Source organism: Mus pahari, chromosome 20 (assembly GCF_900095145.1).
Source record: "Mus pahari chromosome 20, PAHARI_EIJ_v1.1, whole genome shotgun sequence".
Taxonomy (NCBI): Eukaryota; Metazoa; Chordata; class Mammalia; order Rodentia; family Muridae; genus Mus; species Mus pahari.
In genome coordinates this window covers 12,989,522-13,010,041 of record NC_034609.1, presented here as the reverse complement: position 1 = coordinate 13,010,041, position 20,520 = coordinate 12,989,522, and the positions used below count along the sequence as shown (strand labels likewise).

At 49.0% G+C, this 20,520-nt stretch overlaps 1 protein-coding gene across 1 annotated transcript in view; it reads right to left on the bottom strand.

The window, feature by feature from the left end:
- The window catches only part of Nod2 (nucleotide binding oligomerization domain containing 2), a 36,043-nt gene extending 15,945 nt beyond the window's left edge, over positions 1-20,098 (bottom strand). Inside the window, exons 1-5 of the mRNA XM_029532344.1 lie at positions 19,640-20,098; positions 12,019-12,124; positions 6,976-8,791; positions 1,960-2,043; positions 1,696-1,779 (exon numbers count right to left, since the gene is read on the bottom strand). Of these exons, the coding sequence (XP_029388204.1) occupies positions 1,696-1,779; positions 1,960-2,043; positions 6,976-8,791; positions 12,019-12,124; positions 19,640-20,098 (2,549 nt within the window). The remainder of the gene's footprint in view (positions 1-1,695; positions 1,780-1,959; positions 2,044-6,975; positions 8,792-12,018; positions 12,125-19,639) is intronic.
- Positions 20,099-20,520: the final 422 nt, after the last annotated feature.

Here is a 20,520-nt window from a genome sequence, read left to right as displayed (position 1 = left end):
CCCACCCCAATCCCTACCCCCTTGACTTCAAGCCCACTGTCACCAGGGGTGGCACTGGCCTATTCTGAAGGGACCAGAAAGGAGGAATCAAAGTATTCAGGAACACCAAGGATACTTCAGGAGGGAGGCAGGCAGGGTCACAGGGGCGCAGCAATCAGCAAGGACAAGACCACAAAAAAGGCTGCAGCGTAGCTAGATCTAGTCTCCTCTAACAGGTCAGAGCTGCCACCCACAAGGCAAGCTTTCCAGAATAAAGACAAATCAAATTCATCTTCCCAGGGCACTTGAAACCACCCTGGCTCACAACAATCTTATAGAGTAGGCATGACCATCCCATTCCAGAAAGCATGTGGTACCAAGAAAGTAACCCAAGACTTGTGCTGGGCAAGTTAGCTTTGAGACCACCCCAGTGGCCTCAGGAACTCTCTCAGAGTGACACGGAAGTCCGAACTACTTCCTCCCATCCATCTCCTTCATGCAGGGTCAGTCCCTAGCCTCCACGGCTCCCTCCTCATTCTCCCACCCGTGGGCATTTTCTGCTCCTGTAGTCCCTTCTCTGAGCACTGAACTAACATAAGGATACACAAGCTGGAAGCTTACATAATTTACCCATGCTCGTTCAGTCTCTCAGCTTACTATATAAAGCACACACTGTACTGTACCGGCTCGTTACGTGCGTTAGCGCCATCCTGACAGTCTTTCAGATGGCTGTAAATATGATTCCCATTTTAAGGAAAGAGAGGGGAACAAAAACAACTGATCCAACTAGCTCACGCAGCTAATAAGGATTCAGATCTCTGGGTGTCTAGATTCCAACCAGGGGACAGCCTTGCTCCAGAGTCCCTGCTTTCAGCCACCATGAAAGCACCATGGACTGGCCGTAAACCTAGGCCTCCAGGTCTGAGTCCATCAGCCTGTGCTACCCACAGATTTCAGTAGATGGCTGGACCAGATGAGACTGGGGGAGCAGGTGGCAGTGGTAAAACAGAGCTTTTTGTACAAAGTGGCACCTGTGGCTTTGGCCTTTGTAGCCCAGAGATGAGAGCTGCGTGGCCATATTTTAAAATGGCATCCCTCATTTCCAAAGGCAGCCAGCAGGCAGAAAATAAGAGGAGCTATTCTTCACTGTCTTCGCTGTTGCCTCACAAATCATAAAAGGCATGAATATCAGAGAGAAAAAGAGAGAGAGACTTGAGATCAAGAGACTAAAGACAGAGGCATTAAGCACTTGGGGTGTATCTGTCAATCTTGGGTAGGAAAGTGATTCAAATTGAGGGCAGGAACATCAGATGGAATTTCAAACCTTGCCTGACGAGTGCTGAGGAAGCTCTGGGGAACATTCCAGCACCTGGGTACCACAGCTGTGACAGTTAGCACAGATTCAGTGTATATCACAAAGAACTTGAAATCGCAGACAGGGGGTCGGGGTGGGGAGGGGAGGGTGCACGGAGGGCGGGGAGGGCAGGGAGGCCTAGAAACTCTCCACCCCAGGAACCAAAAACTTCCAAAAGACAGGAGGAGCTCCTTAGCCTCAGCAGAGCAGAGCACAGCATGGGATCTAAGAAATGAGCTCAAAGTGAGATCTTTTCCCCAGATGCAGCCAAGGATCACCAGCCACCGTGGGTCACAGACCAGATCCCATAAACTCAGCTCTGGGGATGTCGGATTCAGAGAAGAAGGGAAGTCCCGGCTCACCTCAGGGACAAGAAGTTCTGCTTGTGCGCAAGGAGCTTGGCCAGGGAGCAGGCACAGGCATCCGTGAGTTTGTTGTTGAAGAGACTGTTGGGTTCCAGGAAAAGACGGAAACAAAGCACAGGACCGACCGGTGAGCCCTCAAACCGGGGAGTCCTCTTCTCTTCCCAGGAGCCATCCTGCATCCTCCTGCCGGGGTCACACCTGGCCCACCCCATCACCCACCCATAGCTGCCTCAGTGGCCCTGCCCAGTCAGTCCGACTCACGCTAGCTTCTGCAGCTGCTCACAGCGAAGAGCACACTCAACCAGCGTGCGGGCACCTCTGTCTGAGATGTTGTTATCTCGCAAACTGAAAAAGATGTCATCGGTTCAGTTAAAAGTAGAACTGATGAGACAACTCCCCCACACACACACAAGGAGACCCTCACCTCCAAATGACAGCCTCACTGTGCTTCTGGGAACCAGAAGGGCAGAGTACCTCATGCAGATAGAGAGCCTCCCCCACACACACACCATCCAGAATCCCTGGCCAGAGGAGCTGGCGGTAGAGGACAGTCCAAGGACTAGGGACCCTGAGCCCTAACTAAAGAACACTGGGGTCTTTGAGAAGCCATGGAGTTGATTTCAAACCCAGTTCCCATCTTTGCAGAAGGATGATGACTATGACCATCACCCCATATAAGACCGTTAAGATGGAGAGGAGCTGACCTGTGGCAGAAGCAGTCAGAACAGGATAAACCATGCAGAAAGCAGACTGCTAGATAGACACAAGTTATCTCAGACCTTGGAAACAGGCCTAAATTAATGAGCACTGCTGATCTGCCCTTGGCTCACCAAAGTCCTGAAGGTGGGTAAGGCCCTGCCGCTCTCCTAGGGAGCCTGGGACACAAGGTCATCTGAGAGCTTTCCTAAACTACAGCTTCTCAAGCCCCTCCCCGGAGCTGGTAGCCCAGGGATAGGGACCCAGGGAAATCAGAAACCTGTGTACTTTAACAACGATGCCCACCACTGGCAAGCTAAGTAATCCTGCATAGGTGGTTACCAGCCCAGGTACTAGTCCCCCTCAGCTGGATGCGCTGACCTTGGTCAGCTAGTCACTGACTGTCCTAGTGTGATTTCCATTGCTGTGATAAGACACTACTATGAACCAAAAACAAAACAAAACAAACAAACAACAAACACGTAATAGAATCGAGAATTTGTTTTGGCTTATGGTCCCAGAAGGGTAAGAGTCATAGCAGGGAGGCATTGGTGGCAGGTAAGTAAGATGGATGGAGCATGAGAGCTTACATCTCCAGTGGTAAGCGCAAAAGACAGTGAACTCCATGTGGCAAGAATCTAAACTCTCAAAAGCCGCCTCCAGCAATGTTGTACCTCCTAAACCCCCTTGAAACATCACTGCCAATCGGGGACCAAGTGTTCAAATACCTGCCCCTATTGGGGTATGGGGGGGGGGAGGTGGTTCTCATTCAAACAACTAGACTAGCTATCTCCAGGTCCCTGCACCTGCAACAAAGAAATGCCCACCTCGACAAACTGTGCCCGTACAGCTCCCCCCAACCCCCAGCACTGTACATGGTAAGAGCCACCTGAAGTCACTAGTCCATTCCCTGTGCTGGGCACTGCTCCGTGAACTCCCCAACTGTAGGTCATTAATTCCACCCCAAGTCCATACATTAGGCCCTACTGATGTGTCTGAGAGAGAGAGAGAGAGAGAGAGAGAGAGAGAGAGAGAGAGAGAGAGAGAGTATGAGGCACAAACAAAATGGGGTGACTTGGCTGGGGTTGCACAGTGTTGAGCCAGGGCAACCTGCCCTTAAGCACAGCCCTGTGCAGCCTCCCCGAGGGCTTTTCTAGGGCTCTCGGGGGAAGTGGTTTTCAAGCTGCCGGTCGTACGCCCTATTAGTGAGTTCCACAGACAATTCTGAAAGTCCTGAGCAGGATTTAAGCGCTGAAATAGGCCAGCTGAAAGAAAGCAGGGTGAGTCAGAGCTAATGAGGGAAGTCATCGCACAAAGCTCTTGTTTCAGTTCAACACGCCCGTGGGTCTGTGCATTCTCTCTGGGAGGGGAACAGAAAACTGAAACCATCACCCAGGAGAGGCAAAGAGCAGAGTCTAAAGAAGCCTGCAGAGGAGCGCTTTGCATGTAGGGTTTCTTAGAGACCAGGATTTCAGTTGGCATGGAAACCCTTCGGGGGGGGGGGGGAAGATGCAGACTCACACTGTGGGAGAGAAGCTGGCCCCTTCTTCCCTTCTGCTTTCTTTCCTCTATGTGGCTGTGTTATGCGTGCACACACACACACACACACACACACACACACACGCACACACACATACAAAATGCTAACTTCTTAATTGTACATAGGTTAAGAACAGTAGAGCTTGGTCAAGGGCTTTAAGTGCCGCATTCAGCTTTCTCTTACTAACATAATCCCTGAGGTGATTAACTTAAAAAGCAAAAAGATCCATTTTGGCACACATATTTGGAGATGTCAGTCTATCTGCTGGCCTTCCTGCTTTGGAACCTGCGTCAAGGCAGCACATCATGACAAAGGGGCAAACAGTGTATATCTTGCCAGGGGATAAACGCTAAAGGAATGAGCTGTGCTCCCATAATCCCTCACAAGCACATACCTCCAATAACCCACAGACTTTCCACAATGCTGCCCTCCTTAAACACTGCACCTCCCAACACACAGATCCTTGAGGGACATACATCCATACATGGTAAACTCCTCAGGACAAAAAGAAGCTGATTCCTGCAGAGCAGGATGCTCACAGAGCAAGGCTTCTGGTGTCTGAATAAGGGGTGATGCTTGTTACACAGGTTCCCAACCCTCCCCAACTCCCCCAATCCCCCCAAGCACCCCTTTCCCTGAACAGGAATTACTGCAGCCCAGGAACCTCCAATTCAACAAGTGACTTTTCATGACACTGCTTGACCACCAGGCCAGGTACTCCCTTTCTCTGAAAACAGACAGACCCACAGCCTCCCAGACCTCTGGACCCATCATCATGTCACAGAATCATATAAACATTCTTTTAGCCCTGGCTGTCCTGGAACTCACTCTGTACACCAGGCTGGCCTCGAACTCAGAAATCCGCCTGCCTCTGCCTCCCAAGCTCTGGGATTAAAGGCGTGTGCCACCACACCCGGCTCCATATGAACATTCTTAATCATTGAAAAAGGACCATTTAAAAATTCCAGGGATGGGCGCTGAGCTTGGTATACTGTATCTGTAACTCTGGTACTAACTGGGGGAAGGCAGAAAGATCTTAAGTTTGAGATCAGTGTGAATTAGCTGAAGCCCCACTTAAAAATAAAAATCCAGAGATGACTTGCTCTGAGGGTCATCCAGGCCGGTGTATCTAGTCTTCTGAGGTTGTGGTTTAAATGGATTGACCCACTAGCCAGGAGGGCAGCTTCAACACCCAGGACTCCAAATTCCCAATTAAGGTCCCATACAGCTCTGTTCCCAGAGACACAGTGCATGGTACAGATCATGTTCATTCGTTTTCCTGGCCGAATTCATGCTTGGCTCTAGGTGCTAGGAGGCAGATATCCTAAGGTGACATCAAGCAGGCTCAGCCAGCAGAAGGCACAACACTGGAAGGGCAAGGAGCAGAGAGGAAAGGCCTTCTTACCTCAGGTGCAGCCCTTCCTAAAGCCCCTCCCTGGGTCTTCTTAGCCAGCAAATCCTCTCCTGCTTCAGGCTTTTCCCTAGAACCCTTCCTAATTCCCCTCCACAGCTCCGCAGTCCCTTCCATAGACTTTCCCCCTCTTTCCCAACTTAAGGGCTATATCTGTGACCTCAAGACCCTGATGGAGCTATTCATATCTCTATTATACAGTTATCATGTACCACGGAACTACACATCAACTGCATACACAACACACCATATTATGTTATAAACTTGCAACCATGTCCCTGTACAAGGGTAAGTTAAGTCAACACACAGTTTCACGCAGGTGTCTGTGTGTTGTGGCTTTGCCTTCGAGCAGATCAATCACCTAATAGGGACAGGAATCTTGCCTTTTGTTAAGTTCAATTAAGGTTATCTGCAAGAAGAGCCAAAGCCCAGGAGGCTGTTTCTAGATCTTAACTAATGTACAACTTCCTCATTCTGATAGGCTCTAAATAAATAGCAGGCCACCCCCGTTTAATGACAAATGAGAAGGGAAGTTGGGGGGAGGGGCACGCTGGTCACCAGATCTGGGAATACTCTCTGCCTTTGCCCAACCCCAGACATGGAAACAGGCCCACACATCAAGAGCACAGATGTTCCAAGGAGCAGAGCCTCATGTTTTTAGCCATGGAGCAGAAAGCAATATGGGTAATGGGAAGTTCTCCAACTGATTTCTCTCAAGTGACGGAATTCCCATAATGATGAAATGTTCAAGACTCAGATGGGGCTCAAACTATTTCTGGTTTGAAGTGGTCCTTAATACAGACCCAAAAATTTGTGTGGGACCTCAAGGATTCACCAGAGAAGTGGAAATGCATCCAGAGACAGGACACTTGAAGCCAGAAAGGCTTGGTTTGTGAAAACCATTCTTGATGCCTTAGAATCGTGGGGTGCTAAGGGCCCTGCTGAGCACAGCATGGTTGTGGATATGGATGGGGTTATTTCAGAAAGTATAGCACAGAGCCTAACACAAAACTCCAAGTCTGGCTTCGATGGTTAATCTCGGTTGTCCACTTGACACACCTGGGAAAAGGGAGTCTCAATTGAGGAATTGCTTCCATCGGATTGGCTCGTGGGCTTGTTCTATGGCTCATTTCCTTGACTGTTCATTGATGGAAGAGGGCCCAGCCCACTGTGATACCATCTCTAGACAGGTGGGCTTGGTGTGTCCTAAAAAGCTAGCTGAGCAAGCCAGAAGAAGCAAGTCAGTAAACAGAACTCCTCCACTGCTGCTTCTTCACACTCCTGCTTCCATTGCTGATGGACTATAACCTGTAAAATGAATCACACTCCTGCTTCCATTGCTGATGGACTGTAACCTGTAAAATGAAATAAACTCTTTCCTCCTCAAGCTACTTTTGGTCAAATTACTCTGTCACAGCAAGGGAAAACAGACTAAGACAATAGCTATAGTTATTTGTTATGAAACTAAGGTCCCGAAGAGGAAAGGGTCTGGCTGGTGTTGTATGAAGGGTGGCAGAGGTGGAAAAGGACCCAGACTTCTGAGCCCCAACAGGGTTCTGTGCTTCTACGTCTAGCCTTGACAGTCTAGCATTTGCCACAGGCCCAATCAGCAAGACCTTGTCACACTCACTACAGAGCTGTGCAGACCCCAAGGCACGGCCGCAGCTGTTCCACTCCAATGTCTCCCACAGAGTTGTAGTCCAGCTGCAGGGCCACAGGCCGCTGGAGATGCTGCAGTACAAAGGCCAGCGCAGCACACTCTGCAGGGCCCACTCTGCAAAATGTCAACTTCAGGTGCCCGATGTCCAAGCGACGGACAGCCTCCTGGGCCAACTGTTCCTCCTGCATCTCGTACAGGCTCCGGATGAGCCAAATGAAGCCAGGCATGGCATGCATGCTCTTGGTCTCACCGGGTACGGCAGGCGGGATGGAATGGAAGTGCTCGCGGAGGCTGTGGGCCAGACAGGAGCGGGCACGTGCCTGACGCTGGAGCAGCACCCTCTCGGAGACCTGGCAGGCAGCCAACAGGTCCTGATGCTGCTGGGACAACAGACCCGCCAGGAAGGCTGCTGTGATCTGCAGGTTGTGTGGCTCAGCCTTCTGCAGCAGGGCTGCTTTGCTGCCCTTCTTGACACTGGAGCCCTGGATACACAGGTTGGGCAGCAGCCTTACCAGCAGTGAGCTGCCCAGCCGGCCACAGCTGAAGAGGTGCTTGAGAGAGGCCGCCGACGTGTCAGCACTGACAGCCAAGTAGAAAGCGGCAAAAAAGCACTGGAAGGTAATGTGCAGGAACTCCAGGGGTGCCTTGCTCCCGGGCACTCCACTTTGGGCACGTACCAGGAAACCAAGAGAAATATCATCAGAGTCAACCTGAGCTGCCTGGAGCTGCTGGGCTGAGAACACGTAGCAGCTCATGGCCAGGCCCCGGACAGCCAGGTGGCCAAGGTGCAGGAGGTTGGAGAGCCGGCTTTGGAGAAGTCCAGGTCCCAGACCGAGCGGGGAGGAATCCGGAGGGGAGGCATGCAGCAGGAAATGCTGCAGGATCAGGAGGTACATGTCCGTGCTAGTTGTCGGGAAGCCCTTGTTCTGCAGCAGAAGTTCCCGGTGGCATCTGGACACCATCCATGAGAAGACAGGGAGGTGACACAAACCATGCAGGGCTGAGGTGGCTTGGATCAGGTGGATGAGACGGTCTGCCACCCCAGGTTCCCGGTGGTGCTTTCTCAGGTACAGTTGGATGCCCTCTTCGGAGAAACCCTTAAGGTGGCACTCTGTACGGACGAACTTCCTGAGGAGCGCGGACACAGCATCCGGACGGCTGGTCAGCACCTTGCAGGCATTCTTCAGCAGGTTTCCCTGGAGAAGGTTGAAAAGCAGAGTCTGGACTGACGTGGGGTCCATCGGAGAGCAGTGGCGCTCCCGGTCAGTGAACCGGAACTTGAACTCATCCAAGCCATCAAAGGTTAACAGGACACGGTCAGGATGGTCAAGGAGGAACTGGAAGACATCGTCCTGAGCGACGTCAGGCCAGCAGCAGTGCTCAAAGAGCAGCGTCCTCAGGGACAGCGGTTTGGCCACGCATTGCAGCTGTCGGCAGCTGAATGGGAAAACGAAGAGAAACTCCTGGAAGCTCCGCCCTGTTGCCCACAGCAGGTGCAAACGCTGCAGAAGAATGCTTTTGCCACTGCCTGCTTCGCCCACCACCAGTATAGTGTCAGCATCTCTGTTCAAGTGGCCGTGGCTACCAAAGAGTTCCTCCAGGCCCAGGATGGCAGGGCTCTTCTGCAAGGCCCCAGCTGGGCCCACTTCTGTCCGCAGCTCCAAGATGTTCTCCGTGTATATATCCTCCAGGCAAAGATTCTCCGACCCATCGTAAGTACTGAGGAAGCGAGACTGAGCCGACACCATGGTCCTCAGCTTAGATATGAACTTCTGACACTCGGCAGCTAGGACACAGAAGAGGCAAATGAGGAGGGTGAAGCCACCGTCCCAGCGGGACCTACACCGAGAGTAACCTGCATGGGGAGTGCAATGTGTGGAAGGGCTAGGGGGTCATCTGTCTTGCCTTATGCACTTCTAAGCTGAGGGTTTTGGGGGACAGCCCCCAGAGGCTTCCTAAACCTGGTTCTTCCCCTGCAAAAGCAGGAGTATGGCTAAGAACTCGGATATGGTCAAACAAGAATGATGATGCATGCCACCTGGTCAGTATAGCATCCAACACAAAGGACATTAGCCACTGTCATTCTTACTATGCACTCCTGAAGGGACCAGGGAGGGTGTGAGTTGCAGGATCTGTATCCTGATTGTCTATTCCTGTTGGGTGGCCCGAGACACCCTCTAGGGTCCACTGACAATTTCTGATGAAAAAATAGAAGCGGACAGGGCTTAGGTCTCCAAATTCTGAAGTCTGACACTTGGGCCCACCATTTGCTTGGCAAGCCATTTGGCCTTTCCAGGATCCAGTGTTCTTAGCTGTAGAAATAAAGGCTATTAAGGCTTTCATTTGAAATGTCCCCACTAGCTTGTGTGTCTGAATGCTTGGTTCCCCAGCTAATAGTACCGTCTCAGTAGTAGAGGTAGCACCTTTAGGATACAGGATCTCTCTGGCTGATATGGTCCCCTGAGGGTAGGACTCAAGGGTAATGAGCCAGCCGACTGCCACCTGAGCTCTCTGCCTCCCATCCGTTGCGGTAATGAAGTCAGCTTCTCCAGTTATCTATCTCTCCTTGGGTCAAGCTGCTCCAGCCACCAATCCTCCTGGCCACGATGTATACGGTCCTAAGACTGGGAGCCCAAAGAAACCTTCCCCTCTTGAGCTACTTCTGGTACCACAAGAAAAAAATGGCTAAGAGAGCAGCATCCAGATCTGATCCCCCCCCCCAGACCCCATGTCTGTGCTACCCTACATGGCTAAATGGATTAGTCAGACTGAAAGGCTAACTCTGAGACCTCAGCATCACCAGGTGCCTGCGCCAAATCCTCATCAAAACCTTCTGGCACGTCCTTCCTGCCCCTACCTCCTCCTGCCTGTCTGCAGCTAGGGCCCTACCACCAGTGCAAAGCACTTCCTAATGAGAGCTTAGTTCTCCTTTCAAGAAATGGGGAAGTGCTGGTCAAAAGCTCAGGCTGGCAGGACGTCAGAGGACATCATAGGATGTCAACACCTTCACCCCACCATGGCCTCCATGACCCTGGGAAAGCACCAGCCCATTTGGCCTCAACTCAGAGGCAAGCAAGTTCTTGTTAGAGAGCTCTCAGGCCACTGAAGTACCAGCAGAGACAAAGGACTCAGGCACCTGGGCTGCTGTCACTTCTCATCTTCTTTTCTGACACTGGGTCTCACTCTGGAGCCCAGACTTGCCTCGCCCTTGCAGTCTTCCTGCCTGAGCCCCACTGTGCACTGGGATTATAGGCCGTGCTGCCACAGCTTGTATTTGAGGCCTCTTGTTCCCAAAGGCAAGGATCCTTGTGGCTCTTTCTGCCCTTTAGCTATATCAGAAGCACTGACCAAAAGATACACAGTCCCCTTTCCAACGCCATGATCTAGAATGCCAGCTTCAAGCCAGTACCAATATCACTGAAAGCTTACAAACAAACCCAGTGCTGGCAGGACAGCCTAATGGGTAAGAACACTTGGTACCAAGCCTGGTGACATGAGTTCAGTCTCCAAAACTATGATGGTGGAGACAGCCAACTCCTGAAGGTTGTCTTCTGATCTCCATGTACACGCCATGGCACACTCAGATGCATCTACACACACACACACACACACACACACACACACACACTCACGCACGCACGCGCACACACACACATGCATACACACGCACACACGCACATACACACGCACATACATGCACATGCGCATGTGCACATGCACACATGCACATATACACACGCACACATGCACATATACACACACGCGCACATGCACATACACAAACACATGCACGCATACTCATGCATATACACACGCACACGTGCACTCACATATACATGCATGCACGCTTGCATACAGCCACACACAAATTAAAAAAAAAAATAAGTAGGCAAAATGAAAATTGGTACAGAGAACTAAAGAAATGTCTCTCATTTTCATTAAAAAATAAATAAACCCAATTTTCACTTTTTTTTCTTTTGAGAGAGGGTCTCATGACTTCCAACTTGATATTGTAATGGAAGATGACCTTGAACTACTGATATTTCAGCCTCTACTTACAGGTGTGTACAACCAGGTCCACCTGCTTAATTGTCATCTTTAGAAGCATCTTGTGTCTGGGAACTGTCTAATGCCTATGTGGCCAGCTATACTTGATGACACTGTCAGTAAATAGTCCCCAAGGGCCATAGTGGCTTCTATACAGCCAATTCCATCTCATGTTCTTGTAAGAAACAGTATACACCTGGGTACCAAGCACAGGCCTCCAGCCATCAAGCGTGTCCCCTGCACAGAGAGCACAAAGAGTAGGGCCAGAATGATAGTCCCTTCTGTTAGCTATAGTTCATGGACCAGAAGTCCACATTAGGTTTCTTTCCAGTGATGTGAGAATAAGACTGGGGGAGTACCAGGCTTGCATCCTTCTACAACTGATCATTTCTTCTCCCAAGTAGAGGACACTCCAGTCAGACCCATCTTGCTACTCAAGCCTCAATTTTCCCATCTGTGAAATGGAACACAGCAAATACCCACTTCTCAGGACTGTTGATGAACGGCAGAGAATTTCCATAAAGTGTATGGCAGGCTGCCTGGGATATTTCAGCCATGTCACCCGAGCCTCTTTCACTGCTCAGCTGAGCATACCATGGATGAGACTGCACCTTCTAAATCTGCCTGGTTATGCGTTCTGGATCATGAGGAACTAGGTTTTATGGATTTCAATCCTAGCTCTATCTGTGCCTGGTCGAGAATGCAGTTTGGACAGCAAGATATACCCATAGCTGGCTCTCTCCACACGCCTTGACTCCAGGGAGCATCGTGTGGTTTGGGGAACAAGGAAGGGGGAGAGCCGCCATGCTCTCATCTTTTCGATCTTCACTGCTGTCAGGTCGCTGCTAGGCTTCAGATGCAGGAACTGAGTCTGGGGGACGTCAGGCATTCATCCATGGACACTAACTGCCTTGCGCTTTGCTCTTTAATCAGGGGTCTGTGTTAACCAGAAGGACAAATACGTACCCTCGTAAGGCAGAGGCAATGGAGCTGGCAGTTCCCTGACGTGCTGTAGAAGGAAGGCAGCCAGTCCATTGCCCTTCACCGCAGCGAGATCAAGCAGCCTTCTTGCCTACAGACAACAAAGAAAAGGCCATTACTATTTTCAAGAAGGCCAAAGGAAGAGAAGCAGTGTGGGGAGGTTTCTATTAAAAGTTGGACACCCCTAATCTGAAGGTCCCAAATCCAAATGCTCTTAAATCCCAAACCTTCTGAGTGCTGACACAATGTTGCAACTGGAAAATTGAAACATCGTGTAAAATTACCTTCGGGCCATGTGTGCATGAAATATAAATGACTTCTGTCGTTAGACATGGGTCGGGTTGCCAAGGTAGTCATTGTTTATGTAAATATTCTAAAACCCAAAAAATTTTCTGAAACACTCCTGGCATCAAGCATTCAGGATAAAGTAAAAACCACCAACAATACAATCGATACACAGTCCTCTTCTAGCATAATGAGAGCCCAGAAAAACAACTGCGCTACCGTCTGCATTTAGCAAACAAAGATGATGTAGTCGTGGTTTGTAAAACAAACACACAGCCAACCTGGCTCCCTCCCAAAACCCACTGAGAGAATGAATAGCTAAAAATTAAAAGCTAAAAAAAGACCAAATAAATACATAAACCTACCAATGGACAAAAGCAAGCAATGATTTTGGAAGCTATAGACCCCTGGAAGGCTGGTGCTGTACCAAGTCCCATGGCCTGGATGCTTAAACTCTCTCTACACAGAACCCATTTTCTTCTCTAGCCTAAACTGTGCTATGAGTCTGGGACTCACACCCCTAACTGCCCATTTTCTTCCTTTTAACTGTGTCATAAGTATGTGCTCTCTCTCTCTCTCTCTCTCTCTCTCTCTCTCTCTCTCTCTCTCTCTCTCTCTCTCTCACACACACACACACACACACACACACACACACACACACACACGTGCTGGCCACACACGCATACACGCCTTTCCTCGTCTCTGCTCAGGTCTCCTCCATCCTTCTAGCTGTTCAGCCTAGCACCTGAGGTCACCTTACAGTCCCTTCTCTGTACATCATCAGCACATCCTGTGGTCTCCACCTTCAAAGTACCAGAATCAAGCTGTCCAACAGAAACAGAGTCCAGAGCACACAAGCAAGGTATATGTGCACTGAAGCCACATGTTTCAGTGACAAGTGCTAGGTGTACTTAGTCATAGATCATACTTTACCACAACATCCAAAATCCTGCCATTTCAACACACGGTCAACATAAGAAGTAGTGGAACGTGTTGCTTTTTATCTCTTTTCTGTTATGTCTTCCACAGTTGGTACATTTAGCTGATGGCTACGGAGCCCTGTACACACATGAGGCCTACTGCCATCTTGCTCCGAGGCACAAGGCACACCATGGCTTACCCAGAAACTGCACAGCTACCAGTCTCTGCAATGTCCCTGCCTACAGTCTGTCCCCCACACCACAGTCAGAGGAGAGTGCCTGTTTCCTAGTCAGAGGTGAGTACTTTGCAGGTTAGTCACACAAGCATAGCATAAACATCCCAGCCATGGCTCTATAGTACAGGCCTCAGTCCAATGGTAAACACTCCAGAGCTACAGTAGACAAGCATCCTTGCCTGTGACCATGTGAACAACCCAGACTGCATCTCTTCTTGACTGCTTGACTGCCTCCTCCTCCTCCTCCTCCTCCTCCTCTTCCTCCTCCTCCCCCTTGAATGCTCCACTTAACATTGGCCTCCCTCTCATTTAATGACCATGCCAGTGTGCTTGAGCCTTCTACTTGAGGACTTTGCTCTGACGGCATCTCTGGCTAAAGTGCTAACCCCCACCACTGGCTGGCTAATTCTCTCACCCACTTTAGTCTTTGCCCAACTCCTATCTTCTCACTGGGAATGCTCTAACAATCTTATGGGAAAGTGAAGTCACTACTTTACACCCTGGGGACTCTCAACAGACAGAGCCACTCGTTTATTGATTTTCCACTGCACGGGGCACCTTCCAAACTCTGCAATCTGCTTGCTTCTGCTATGATCCATCCCCAGCTGAGGTATGAACATTACAACAAGGTTTTCTGTTGTATTCACTGATTTAGTCCCAATGACAGAGGCAGTATAAAAGGACTCCTGCCAGACAGACAGATGGATGGACAGGCAGACAGATGGATGGATGGATGGATGGATGGATGGATGGATGGATGGATGGATATAGGAATGGATGGATGGATGATAGATGGGTGGGTGGATCGACAGATGGACGGACGATGGACGGATAGGTGGATGGTTGGATACATGTGTGGCTGGATGGGTGAGTAGATAGGTGGATGGATGGATGGATGGATGGATGGATGGATGGATGGATATATAGATGGACAAACAGGTGGGTGGATGGATGGTTGGGTACATGAGTCAATAAATGGGTGGGTGGGTAGACAGATGGACAAACAAATGGATAGATAGGTGGATGGACGGATGGTAGATAGATGGGTAGATGGATGAATGGATAGGTGGATGGATGGTAGATAGATGGGTGGATAGATGGATGGATGGGTGNATAGATGGATGGATGGGTGGATAGATGAATGGATGGGTGGATAGATGAATGGATGGATGAATGGATGGATGAATGAATGAATGAATGGATGGATGGATGGATGGATGGATGTGGGATAGATGGGTAGATAGATGAATGGATGAGTGGGTAGGTGGGTGAGTGGACAGATGGACAGATGGATAGACAGATGGATGGATACATGGATGGATGGTAGAAGACTTCTGAAGGCTAAGTAGACTGTTGCTGTTGAAAAGCATGTCTTATGTACCCTACAGTCTGCCAAGAGCTCTAGCATGGCAGCATCAAGTACGTCTGTAACACAAGGAGACAATGAAGACAAGGAACAAGTCAAAGAATTTATGACATAGATAACCAGGCTTTCTTCCCCACTCCAAAGCATTAGCCAGCCGCACAGTGTCCCTGCCTGTCATGCTGCCCAGAGATCTGCATTCTGAAAGGATAAAAAAGGATAGCAGGACTGGGAGAATCCAGGCACAACTAGAAAGTGGTTGCCATACCCCAAAGCTAGAGTTTAAATGACTGTGTGTAAAACAAGTGCCAAGGTTACCTTTCCACTCCCCAGCTCATTCATCCTCCAGATTCCCAGACCTTTACCACAGCAGGCGGCTTTCTATCTGAGGAAGCTGGTGAACCCATGAGAAAAGTTCCACAGATACAAACTATTACACACACTACCGTTGTCCAACCATCTACGGTGGAAGTCACTGCAGACAGGTTTCACCTGGTTGCTCGGGAAATTTCAAAATCTGTCTTTTTAATAATAAGACAGATAACCAAGGCTTACCTATGCCCAAAGAAAGTGCCAAAATGGGAGATCAGAGCCAAATTAATAAGAGAACGGAAGGTAACTCGAAGGTTCAAAGGTTTGTACAAGGAGTGAGTGATGTCACACAGTGGTAGAATGATGGTTTAGCATGTGAATGCTCTGGGTTCCATCACTAGCACAGAAATGTGTGTGTGTGTGTGTGTGTGTGTGTGTGTGTGTATAAATGATAAAGGAACAGTAACCTTTAATCCCAGCACTCAGGAGGCAGAGGCAGGCAGATTTATGGGTTCGAGGCCAGCCTGGTCTACAAAGTGAGTTCCAGGACAGCCAGGGCTATACAGAGAAACCCTGTAAAAATTGTTTTTATACACTTCAGATGTTAAAGCAGAGATGGAAACTTCAAGAGTTCAAGGTTTAAAATACCATACAGAAAACAGGGAAAGGTAGCTGTGGTAGATTGTGCCTGTAATCTCAGTACTTGGGAGGCTAAAGAAGGAGGCCCCAAATCTGAGGCTAACCTGTGCTACATAAGAGCTCCAGGCTAGTCTGGGCTACAGTGTAAGATCCTGTCTCAAAAACAACAATAGCAGGACACACAACAACGGTAAACAGGAGAGAACTGGAGGATTCATCCAGAAATTCCAGCATTCAAGCAGCCGCACTTCCATAGAGAGAAGAAAAGGAACAAGAAAGAAAACCATCAGTAGACTCATCGGTGGAATTTCTCAAGCACCAAGATGCAAGTTCCTGGATTCAAATGGCCTCTTGAATGCCCAGTACCCAAGGTAGATGATTACAAATTTCAGCTTATTATGGACTTAAAAGAAACTTTGACAGGTGTAAGAAAGAGATAGAAAATGGTCTTTGAAGTCTCAGTGCAATCCCTAAGCAGGGAAGATAATGGAGTAATGCCATGAAAATTCTGAAGGAAAATGATGGCCAGAATGTACATTTACTTGATTGTATGCAGTGTTGGGGATAAAACTCAGGGTGACACACATGCTAGCTTTCTACCACTCGTTTAGCTCCAGAGCTCTTTTTACATTGAGTCATGGTCTCACCAAACTGACTAGATCATCCTTAAACCCACTCACTCTGTAGTATACATAGGCCTTACATTTTCTATATGCCTACTGATCCTTCCAGGAAGCTGGAATTACAGACGCACCACTAGGATTTTATACCCAGTCCAACTGTCAATCAACTATGAGGGAAGCTTTAGACACTCGGAATATTGAATTCCTAAATTGTCTATGTAAAAAAATAGAAGAGAGGATATATGGTCTACCAAAATGGAGTCAACCAGCCTCTGTTGGGGGAGGGCAATGGTGTCACTCACAGACCTGCTTCCCCTTGACCTAGTCCTGGGAGTCAGAATCAGCTTTAATGAGCTTAGAGCAGACCGGGCTGCATGCCCCACTTCCTCAGACCACATTCCCAGTGACATTCCTCCCATTTGCTCACACTAGCTCTGCCAGATGCTCCAGCTTGAATGAGCCCAGGATTTTCCCAGATGACATTGTCATTGGCCTACTACAAGGTCCCTAACAGACTCCTAAGGAAAGAGAAGCCAGGCCACCTCCCTAGTCCTGGGAGTTTTCATCTAAGAAGAAAAGATAATGTTTCTGTTTCGTGACAAAATTATGCTTATTTTGTTTTTTCTGAGCCTCCCCCCCCCTTTCATTAAATGCACTTTTTGGAAATTTCTTGCAAAAGACACAGAAACCATAAAGAAAAGCAATGGAATGATTAACAGACAAGTTAGATAGATCATTGCTTGCCTCTACTGATTAGATGTGAAGGATAGGATATCAATAAGGTAGTTTCTTCACCTGGATGTGGGGAAGTTTTTACCCTAGACATAGGAAATTTATACACTATGTTGTAGGTGTGGTGCTTTTCCCAATTTAAAACTGTCTTAGTGGTTCTATGACAGAAGCAAGCAAGTCAGAGCTCACGCTGCTACCTCAGTCCCATTGGCTTTAGCATCTGCATGAGTCACAGGGACAGCTGGCATCACAGTTGGTGTTGCCAGCCTGAGGTTTCCCAACAACTGTTATCCCCAACTGAGCAAAACTACACAAAGCTCTCACATCTTGTGACACAAAGGGAAGTGTACACTCCTTGGAAAGAAACAGACAGAGATCCAGTTCCTAGCCAGCCCTTCTCAAATGGGCAATATGTTCTTCATTTTTCAACAAACACACCTTTCACCACTGGACGAATGTAGCAAGGCTTAGCTGTGCCACTAGAGAGAACACTAGGCCAGTGCCAAGTGCACACTCTCCCTGTACATGCTCAGAAAGCAGGGGAAAGGAGGCTCTTTAACTTGAATTCTGCTTCCTTCCATGTTTTCAGTTCCCAACCTTCAAGCAATGGGAGCCACCTCTATAAAGAAATTAAAAGGTCAATGCTATGGACGTGTTAGCTGGATATACCATAAATACCATCTACACTGAGTCAGAAACTGAGCCACTGAGGGAAAGAAAGCCAGAGATCCCAAGACGCCAGAGCTGAAGGTAACTAAGACAAAGGAGATTCTAATCACTTAACTTCAAGCTATGGGGCCCCTCTGTCACCTCCAAATCCTCAGATCTGTTACCCACTGTCCTATCCCTCAGCTCACTCCTTCATCTTCAGTGCTGGCTTTTGCTGTCTTCTTAATCCTTCTGTCTGCCCATCTGTCCTTCCGTCTTTTCTTTTCTTTTGACAGAGGTTCTAATTATGTAGTCTTAGCTGGCCTGAAACTCACTGAGTGCTGGATTAAAGGCATCTGGCCCCACTTCATTCTTTCTTGGGATGGAGTCTTTGCCCATCCAGCCTTTCTTCTTTCCAGTAGGTTATAGACCCCTCAGTCTTGCTGCAGCCAATAGACCTGAATTACATCATGTTCTTTCTGTTTCTTTCTGGGTATCTACAGGCATCCACTGGTTGCTTCTTTGGCCTGTAAGTTATCCCAGTTTCTTTTCTTGGACAGTCTAGATACTTTTGATATTAATGCTCCCATTTCCTATAGGGCCTAAGCTTCCTTCCTCAAACCCTTTAGAGAATCCCTCCCTGGATACACTGCTGAACACTTGATCAAAGATGATGAATTACAATTTCACTTGAGTGGGTGAGCTGATTCTATCCTCACTACTGGTCACAGGAGGCACTGATGTGCTTTTGAATGCTAATAGAAGGTACACAGGGGCATACCTTAGGGCCCGTGTGCAGGAATGAGAAGACTGCGTGTGTTCTGTGAAGACCTACCCACCTCTAGCAGCATGAGGGCAACACTAAACCCAGAGATGCTCATTTCATCTGCCCGGGGAAGTTAACTCAAGCTCACCTTAAGTCCAACTCGCCCATCCTCACCCTGACATGTAGTCCTAACGACTCACTTATTTCATCAACAAGTACTCTCCAAACACCTGTCACATGAAGAATGAGTCAAGGCCAAAGCCTGCTGATGACCTGAAACTAAAGTAGAATGTTGCCATTTTCCATGCTTCACAGGCAGCCCGAGAACTATTATTTACAGGAAAAATAGAAGTTTCAGAGATACTCAACGATACTTTTCTATTCATGTGGTTCCTGTTGAATCATTGCATTTCGGGTGCCAGTTCTAATCCAATTTCATATCTGAAATCCTAGGTGGGCGTTTAAACTATATTGGCACACAGTGGGCTACACGATTAGATTCAGATTTAACATAATGCAGAATTACTCTCCACTGGGCTGTTGATTTGAAGCAGATACCAATAAAAGTCTGCGAGTACAGAGAGCCACTCAGCTCGACAGGACAGCAGCCTGGGGTAATGATATCAGGGCTTCCCGGACACATCTCTAATTGGTATCTGGGCGATCGGGGAGCTCTCCCCCAAACCCTTGAGCATCAGAGATTAACAGTATCCTGCAGAGGAGAAAAGTGAGATGGGAGAAATGAAGGGTAGAGGTTAAGACTGGGGAAGAGCAAGAAGGCTCAGCACACAGCACTGCAAACAAGAAAAAGAAAAGAAGGGGAAGGAACAGATGAAGAACTTGACATGTGCTCTTGGGATGTTTAGAAATATCCTGTCACACCGAACTGGCCTTGAACTGCACCATTCTGGCTACTGAGGTCAAGCCCTGGGCTGCCACAGCAACTCTGACCTGCCTGGCTCACTGTGCACAGGAAATCCCACCAACGGCATTATTCCGTGGTGCTGACTCAACTAGAGTCATAGTCTTCGTGGCTAAGCATCCTCCTCCTGTGGATTCTGCTGACACAGGCCACAGCTTACCCTCTGAGACGACGTGAAGATTGGCAGCCTGATCTCCTCACACTCGTACTGGCTCAGAAAACCCCCCTCCCTTGCCAGCTCCAGCACGGCTTCTACATGGTTGTAGAGTCTCCTCACAATGGCTGGCCGGTGACTCTGCAGGTCTCTGGCTGGATGAAGGGAGTGAGCGTCCCAGGACCCATGCAGTTCAAAGGTGTGACTGTTGGCCTGCACCTCCTGCACCGCTTCGAGGAACTTCTGACAGCCCCAAACACCCTTGTTCCAGACCGTGTCCAGCAGACGCCTGGCAGAATGGGAGAGGGGTTGGCCAGGGAGGCTGAGGCCCTCATAGTCCTCCCTGGAGAGCACGTCCCAAGACAGCAGCCAGTCTAAGATGTTCTCAAAGCCCTCCAAGGACCCTGAGACCAACAGTGCCACCAGCTGGCTCCTCTGTGCCTGGAAGTCTTCCCGTGAGCGCATGTCACAACCTGTAAGAGAGCAGGGGAGGTCAGAGGTCAGGAAATGACTTCTCTAGAAGCCAGGCTGGGGCTGTAGGGAGCTATGTATGCCAAGTCCAAGTGGGCCAGGTGTACTTAGGCACCATCCCCAAAGCGAGACCCTGGGATATCAAAAGCTTAGCTGCAGTTGCCAGGAGTTTAAAGCAGCCAGACATTTAAATCCTCAAGTCCCTGGGCTCCCGTACTCTTGCCACAATACAGAGCTGACAGGAGAAGCCAGCTTCTGAGGACCAGTTCCCTCCTAGGCAGGGTGACGAGTTCTACCAGAGAGCATCCTCAGTCATACACCTTTGGAACCACTGAATCCACTAAGTGCACCCTAAGCACCTTACTGAAAGATTTCCTTTCCCACTCCCAACTGCTAGAAAGCAGGGGCTGTGGCCA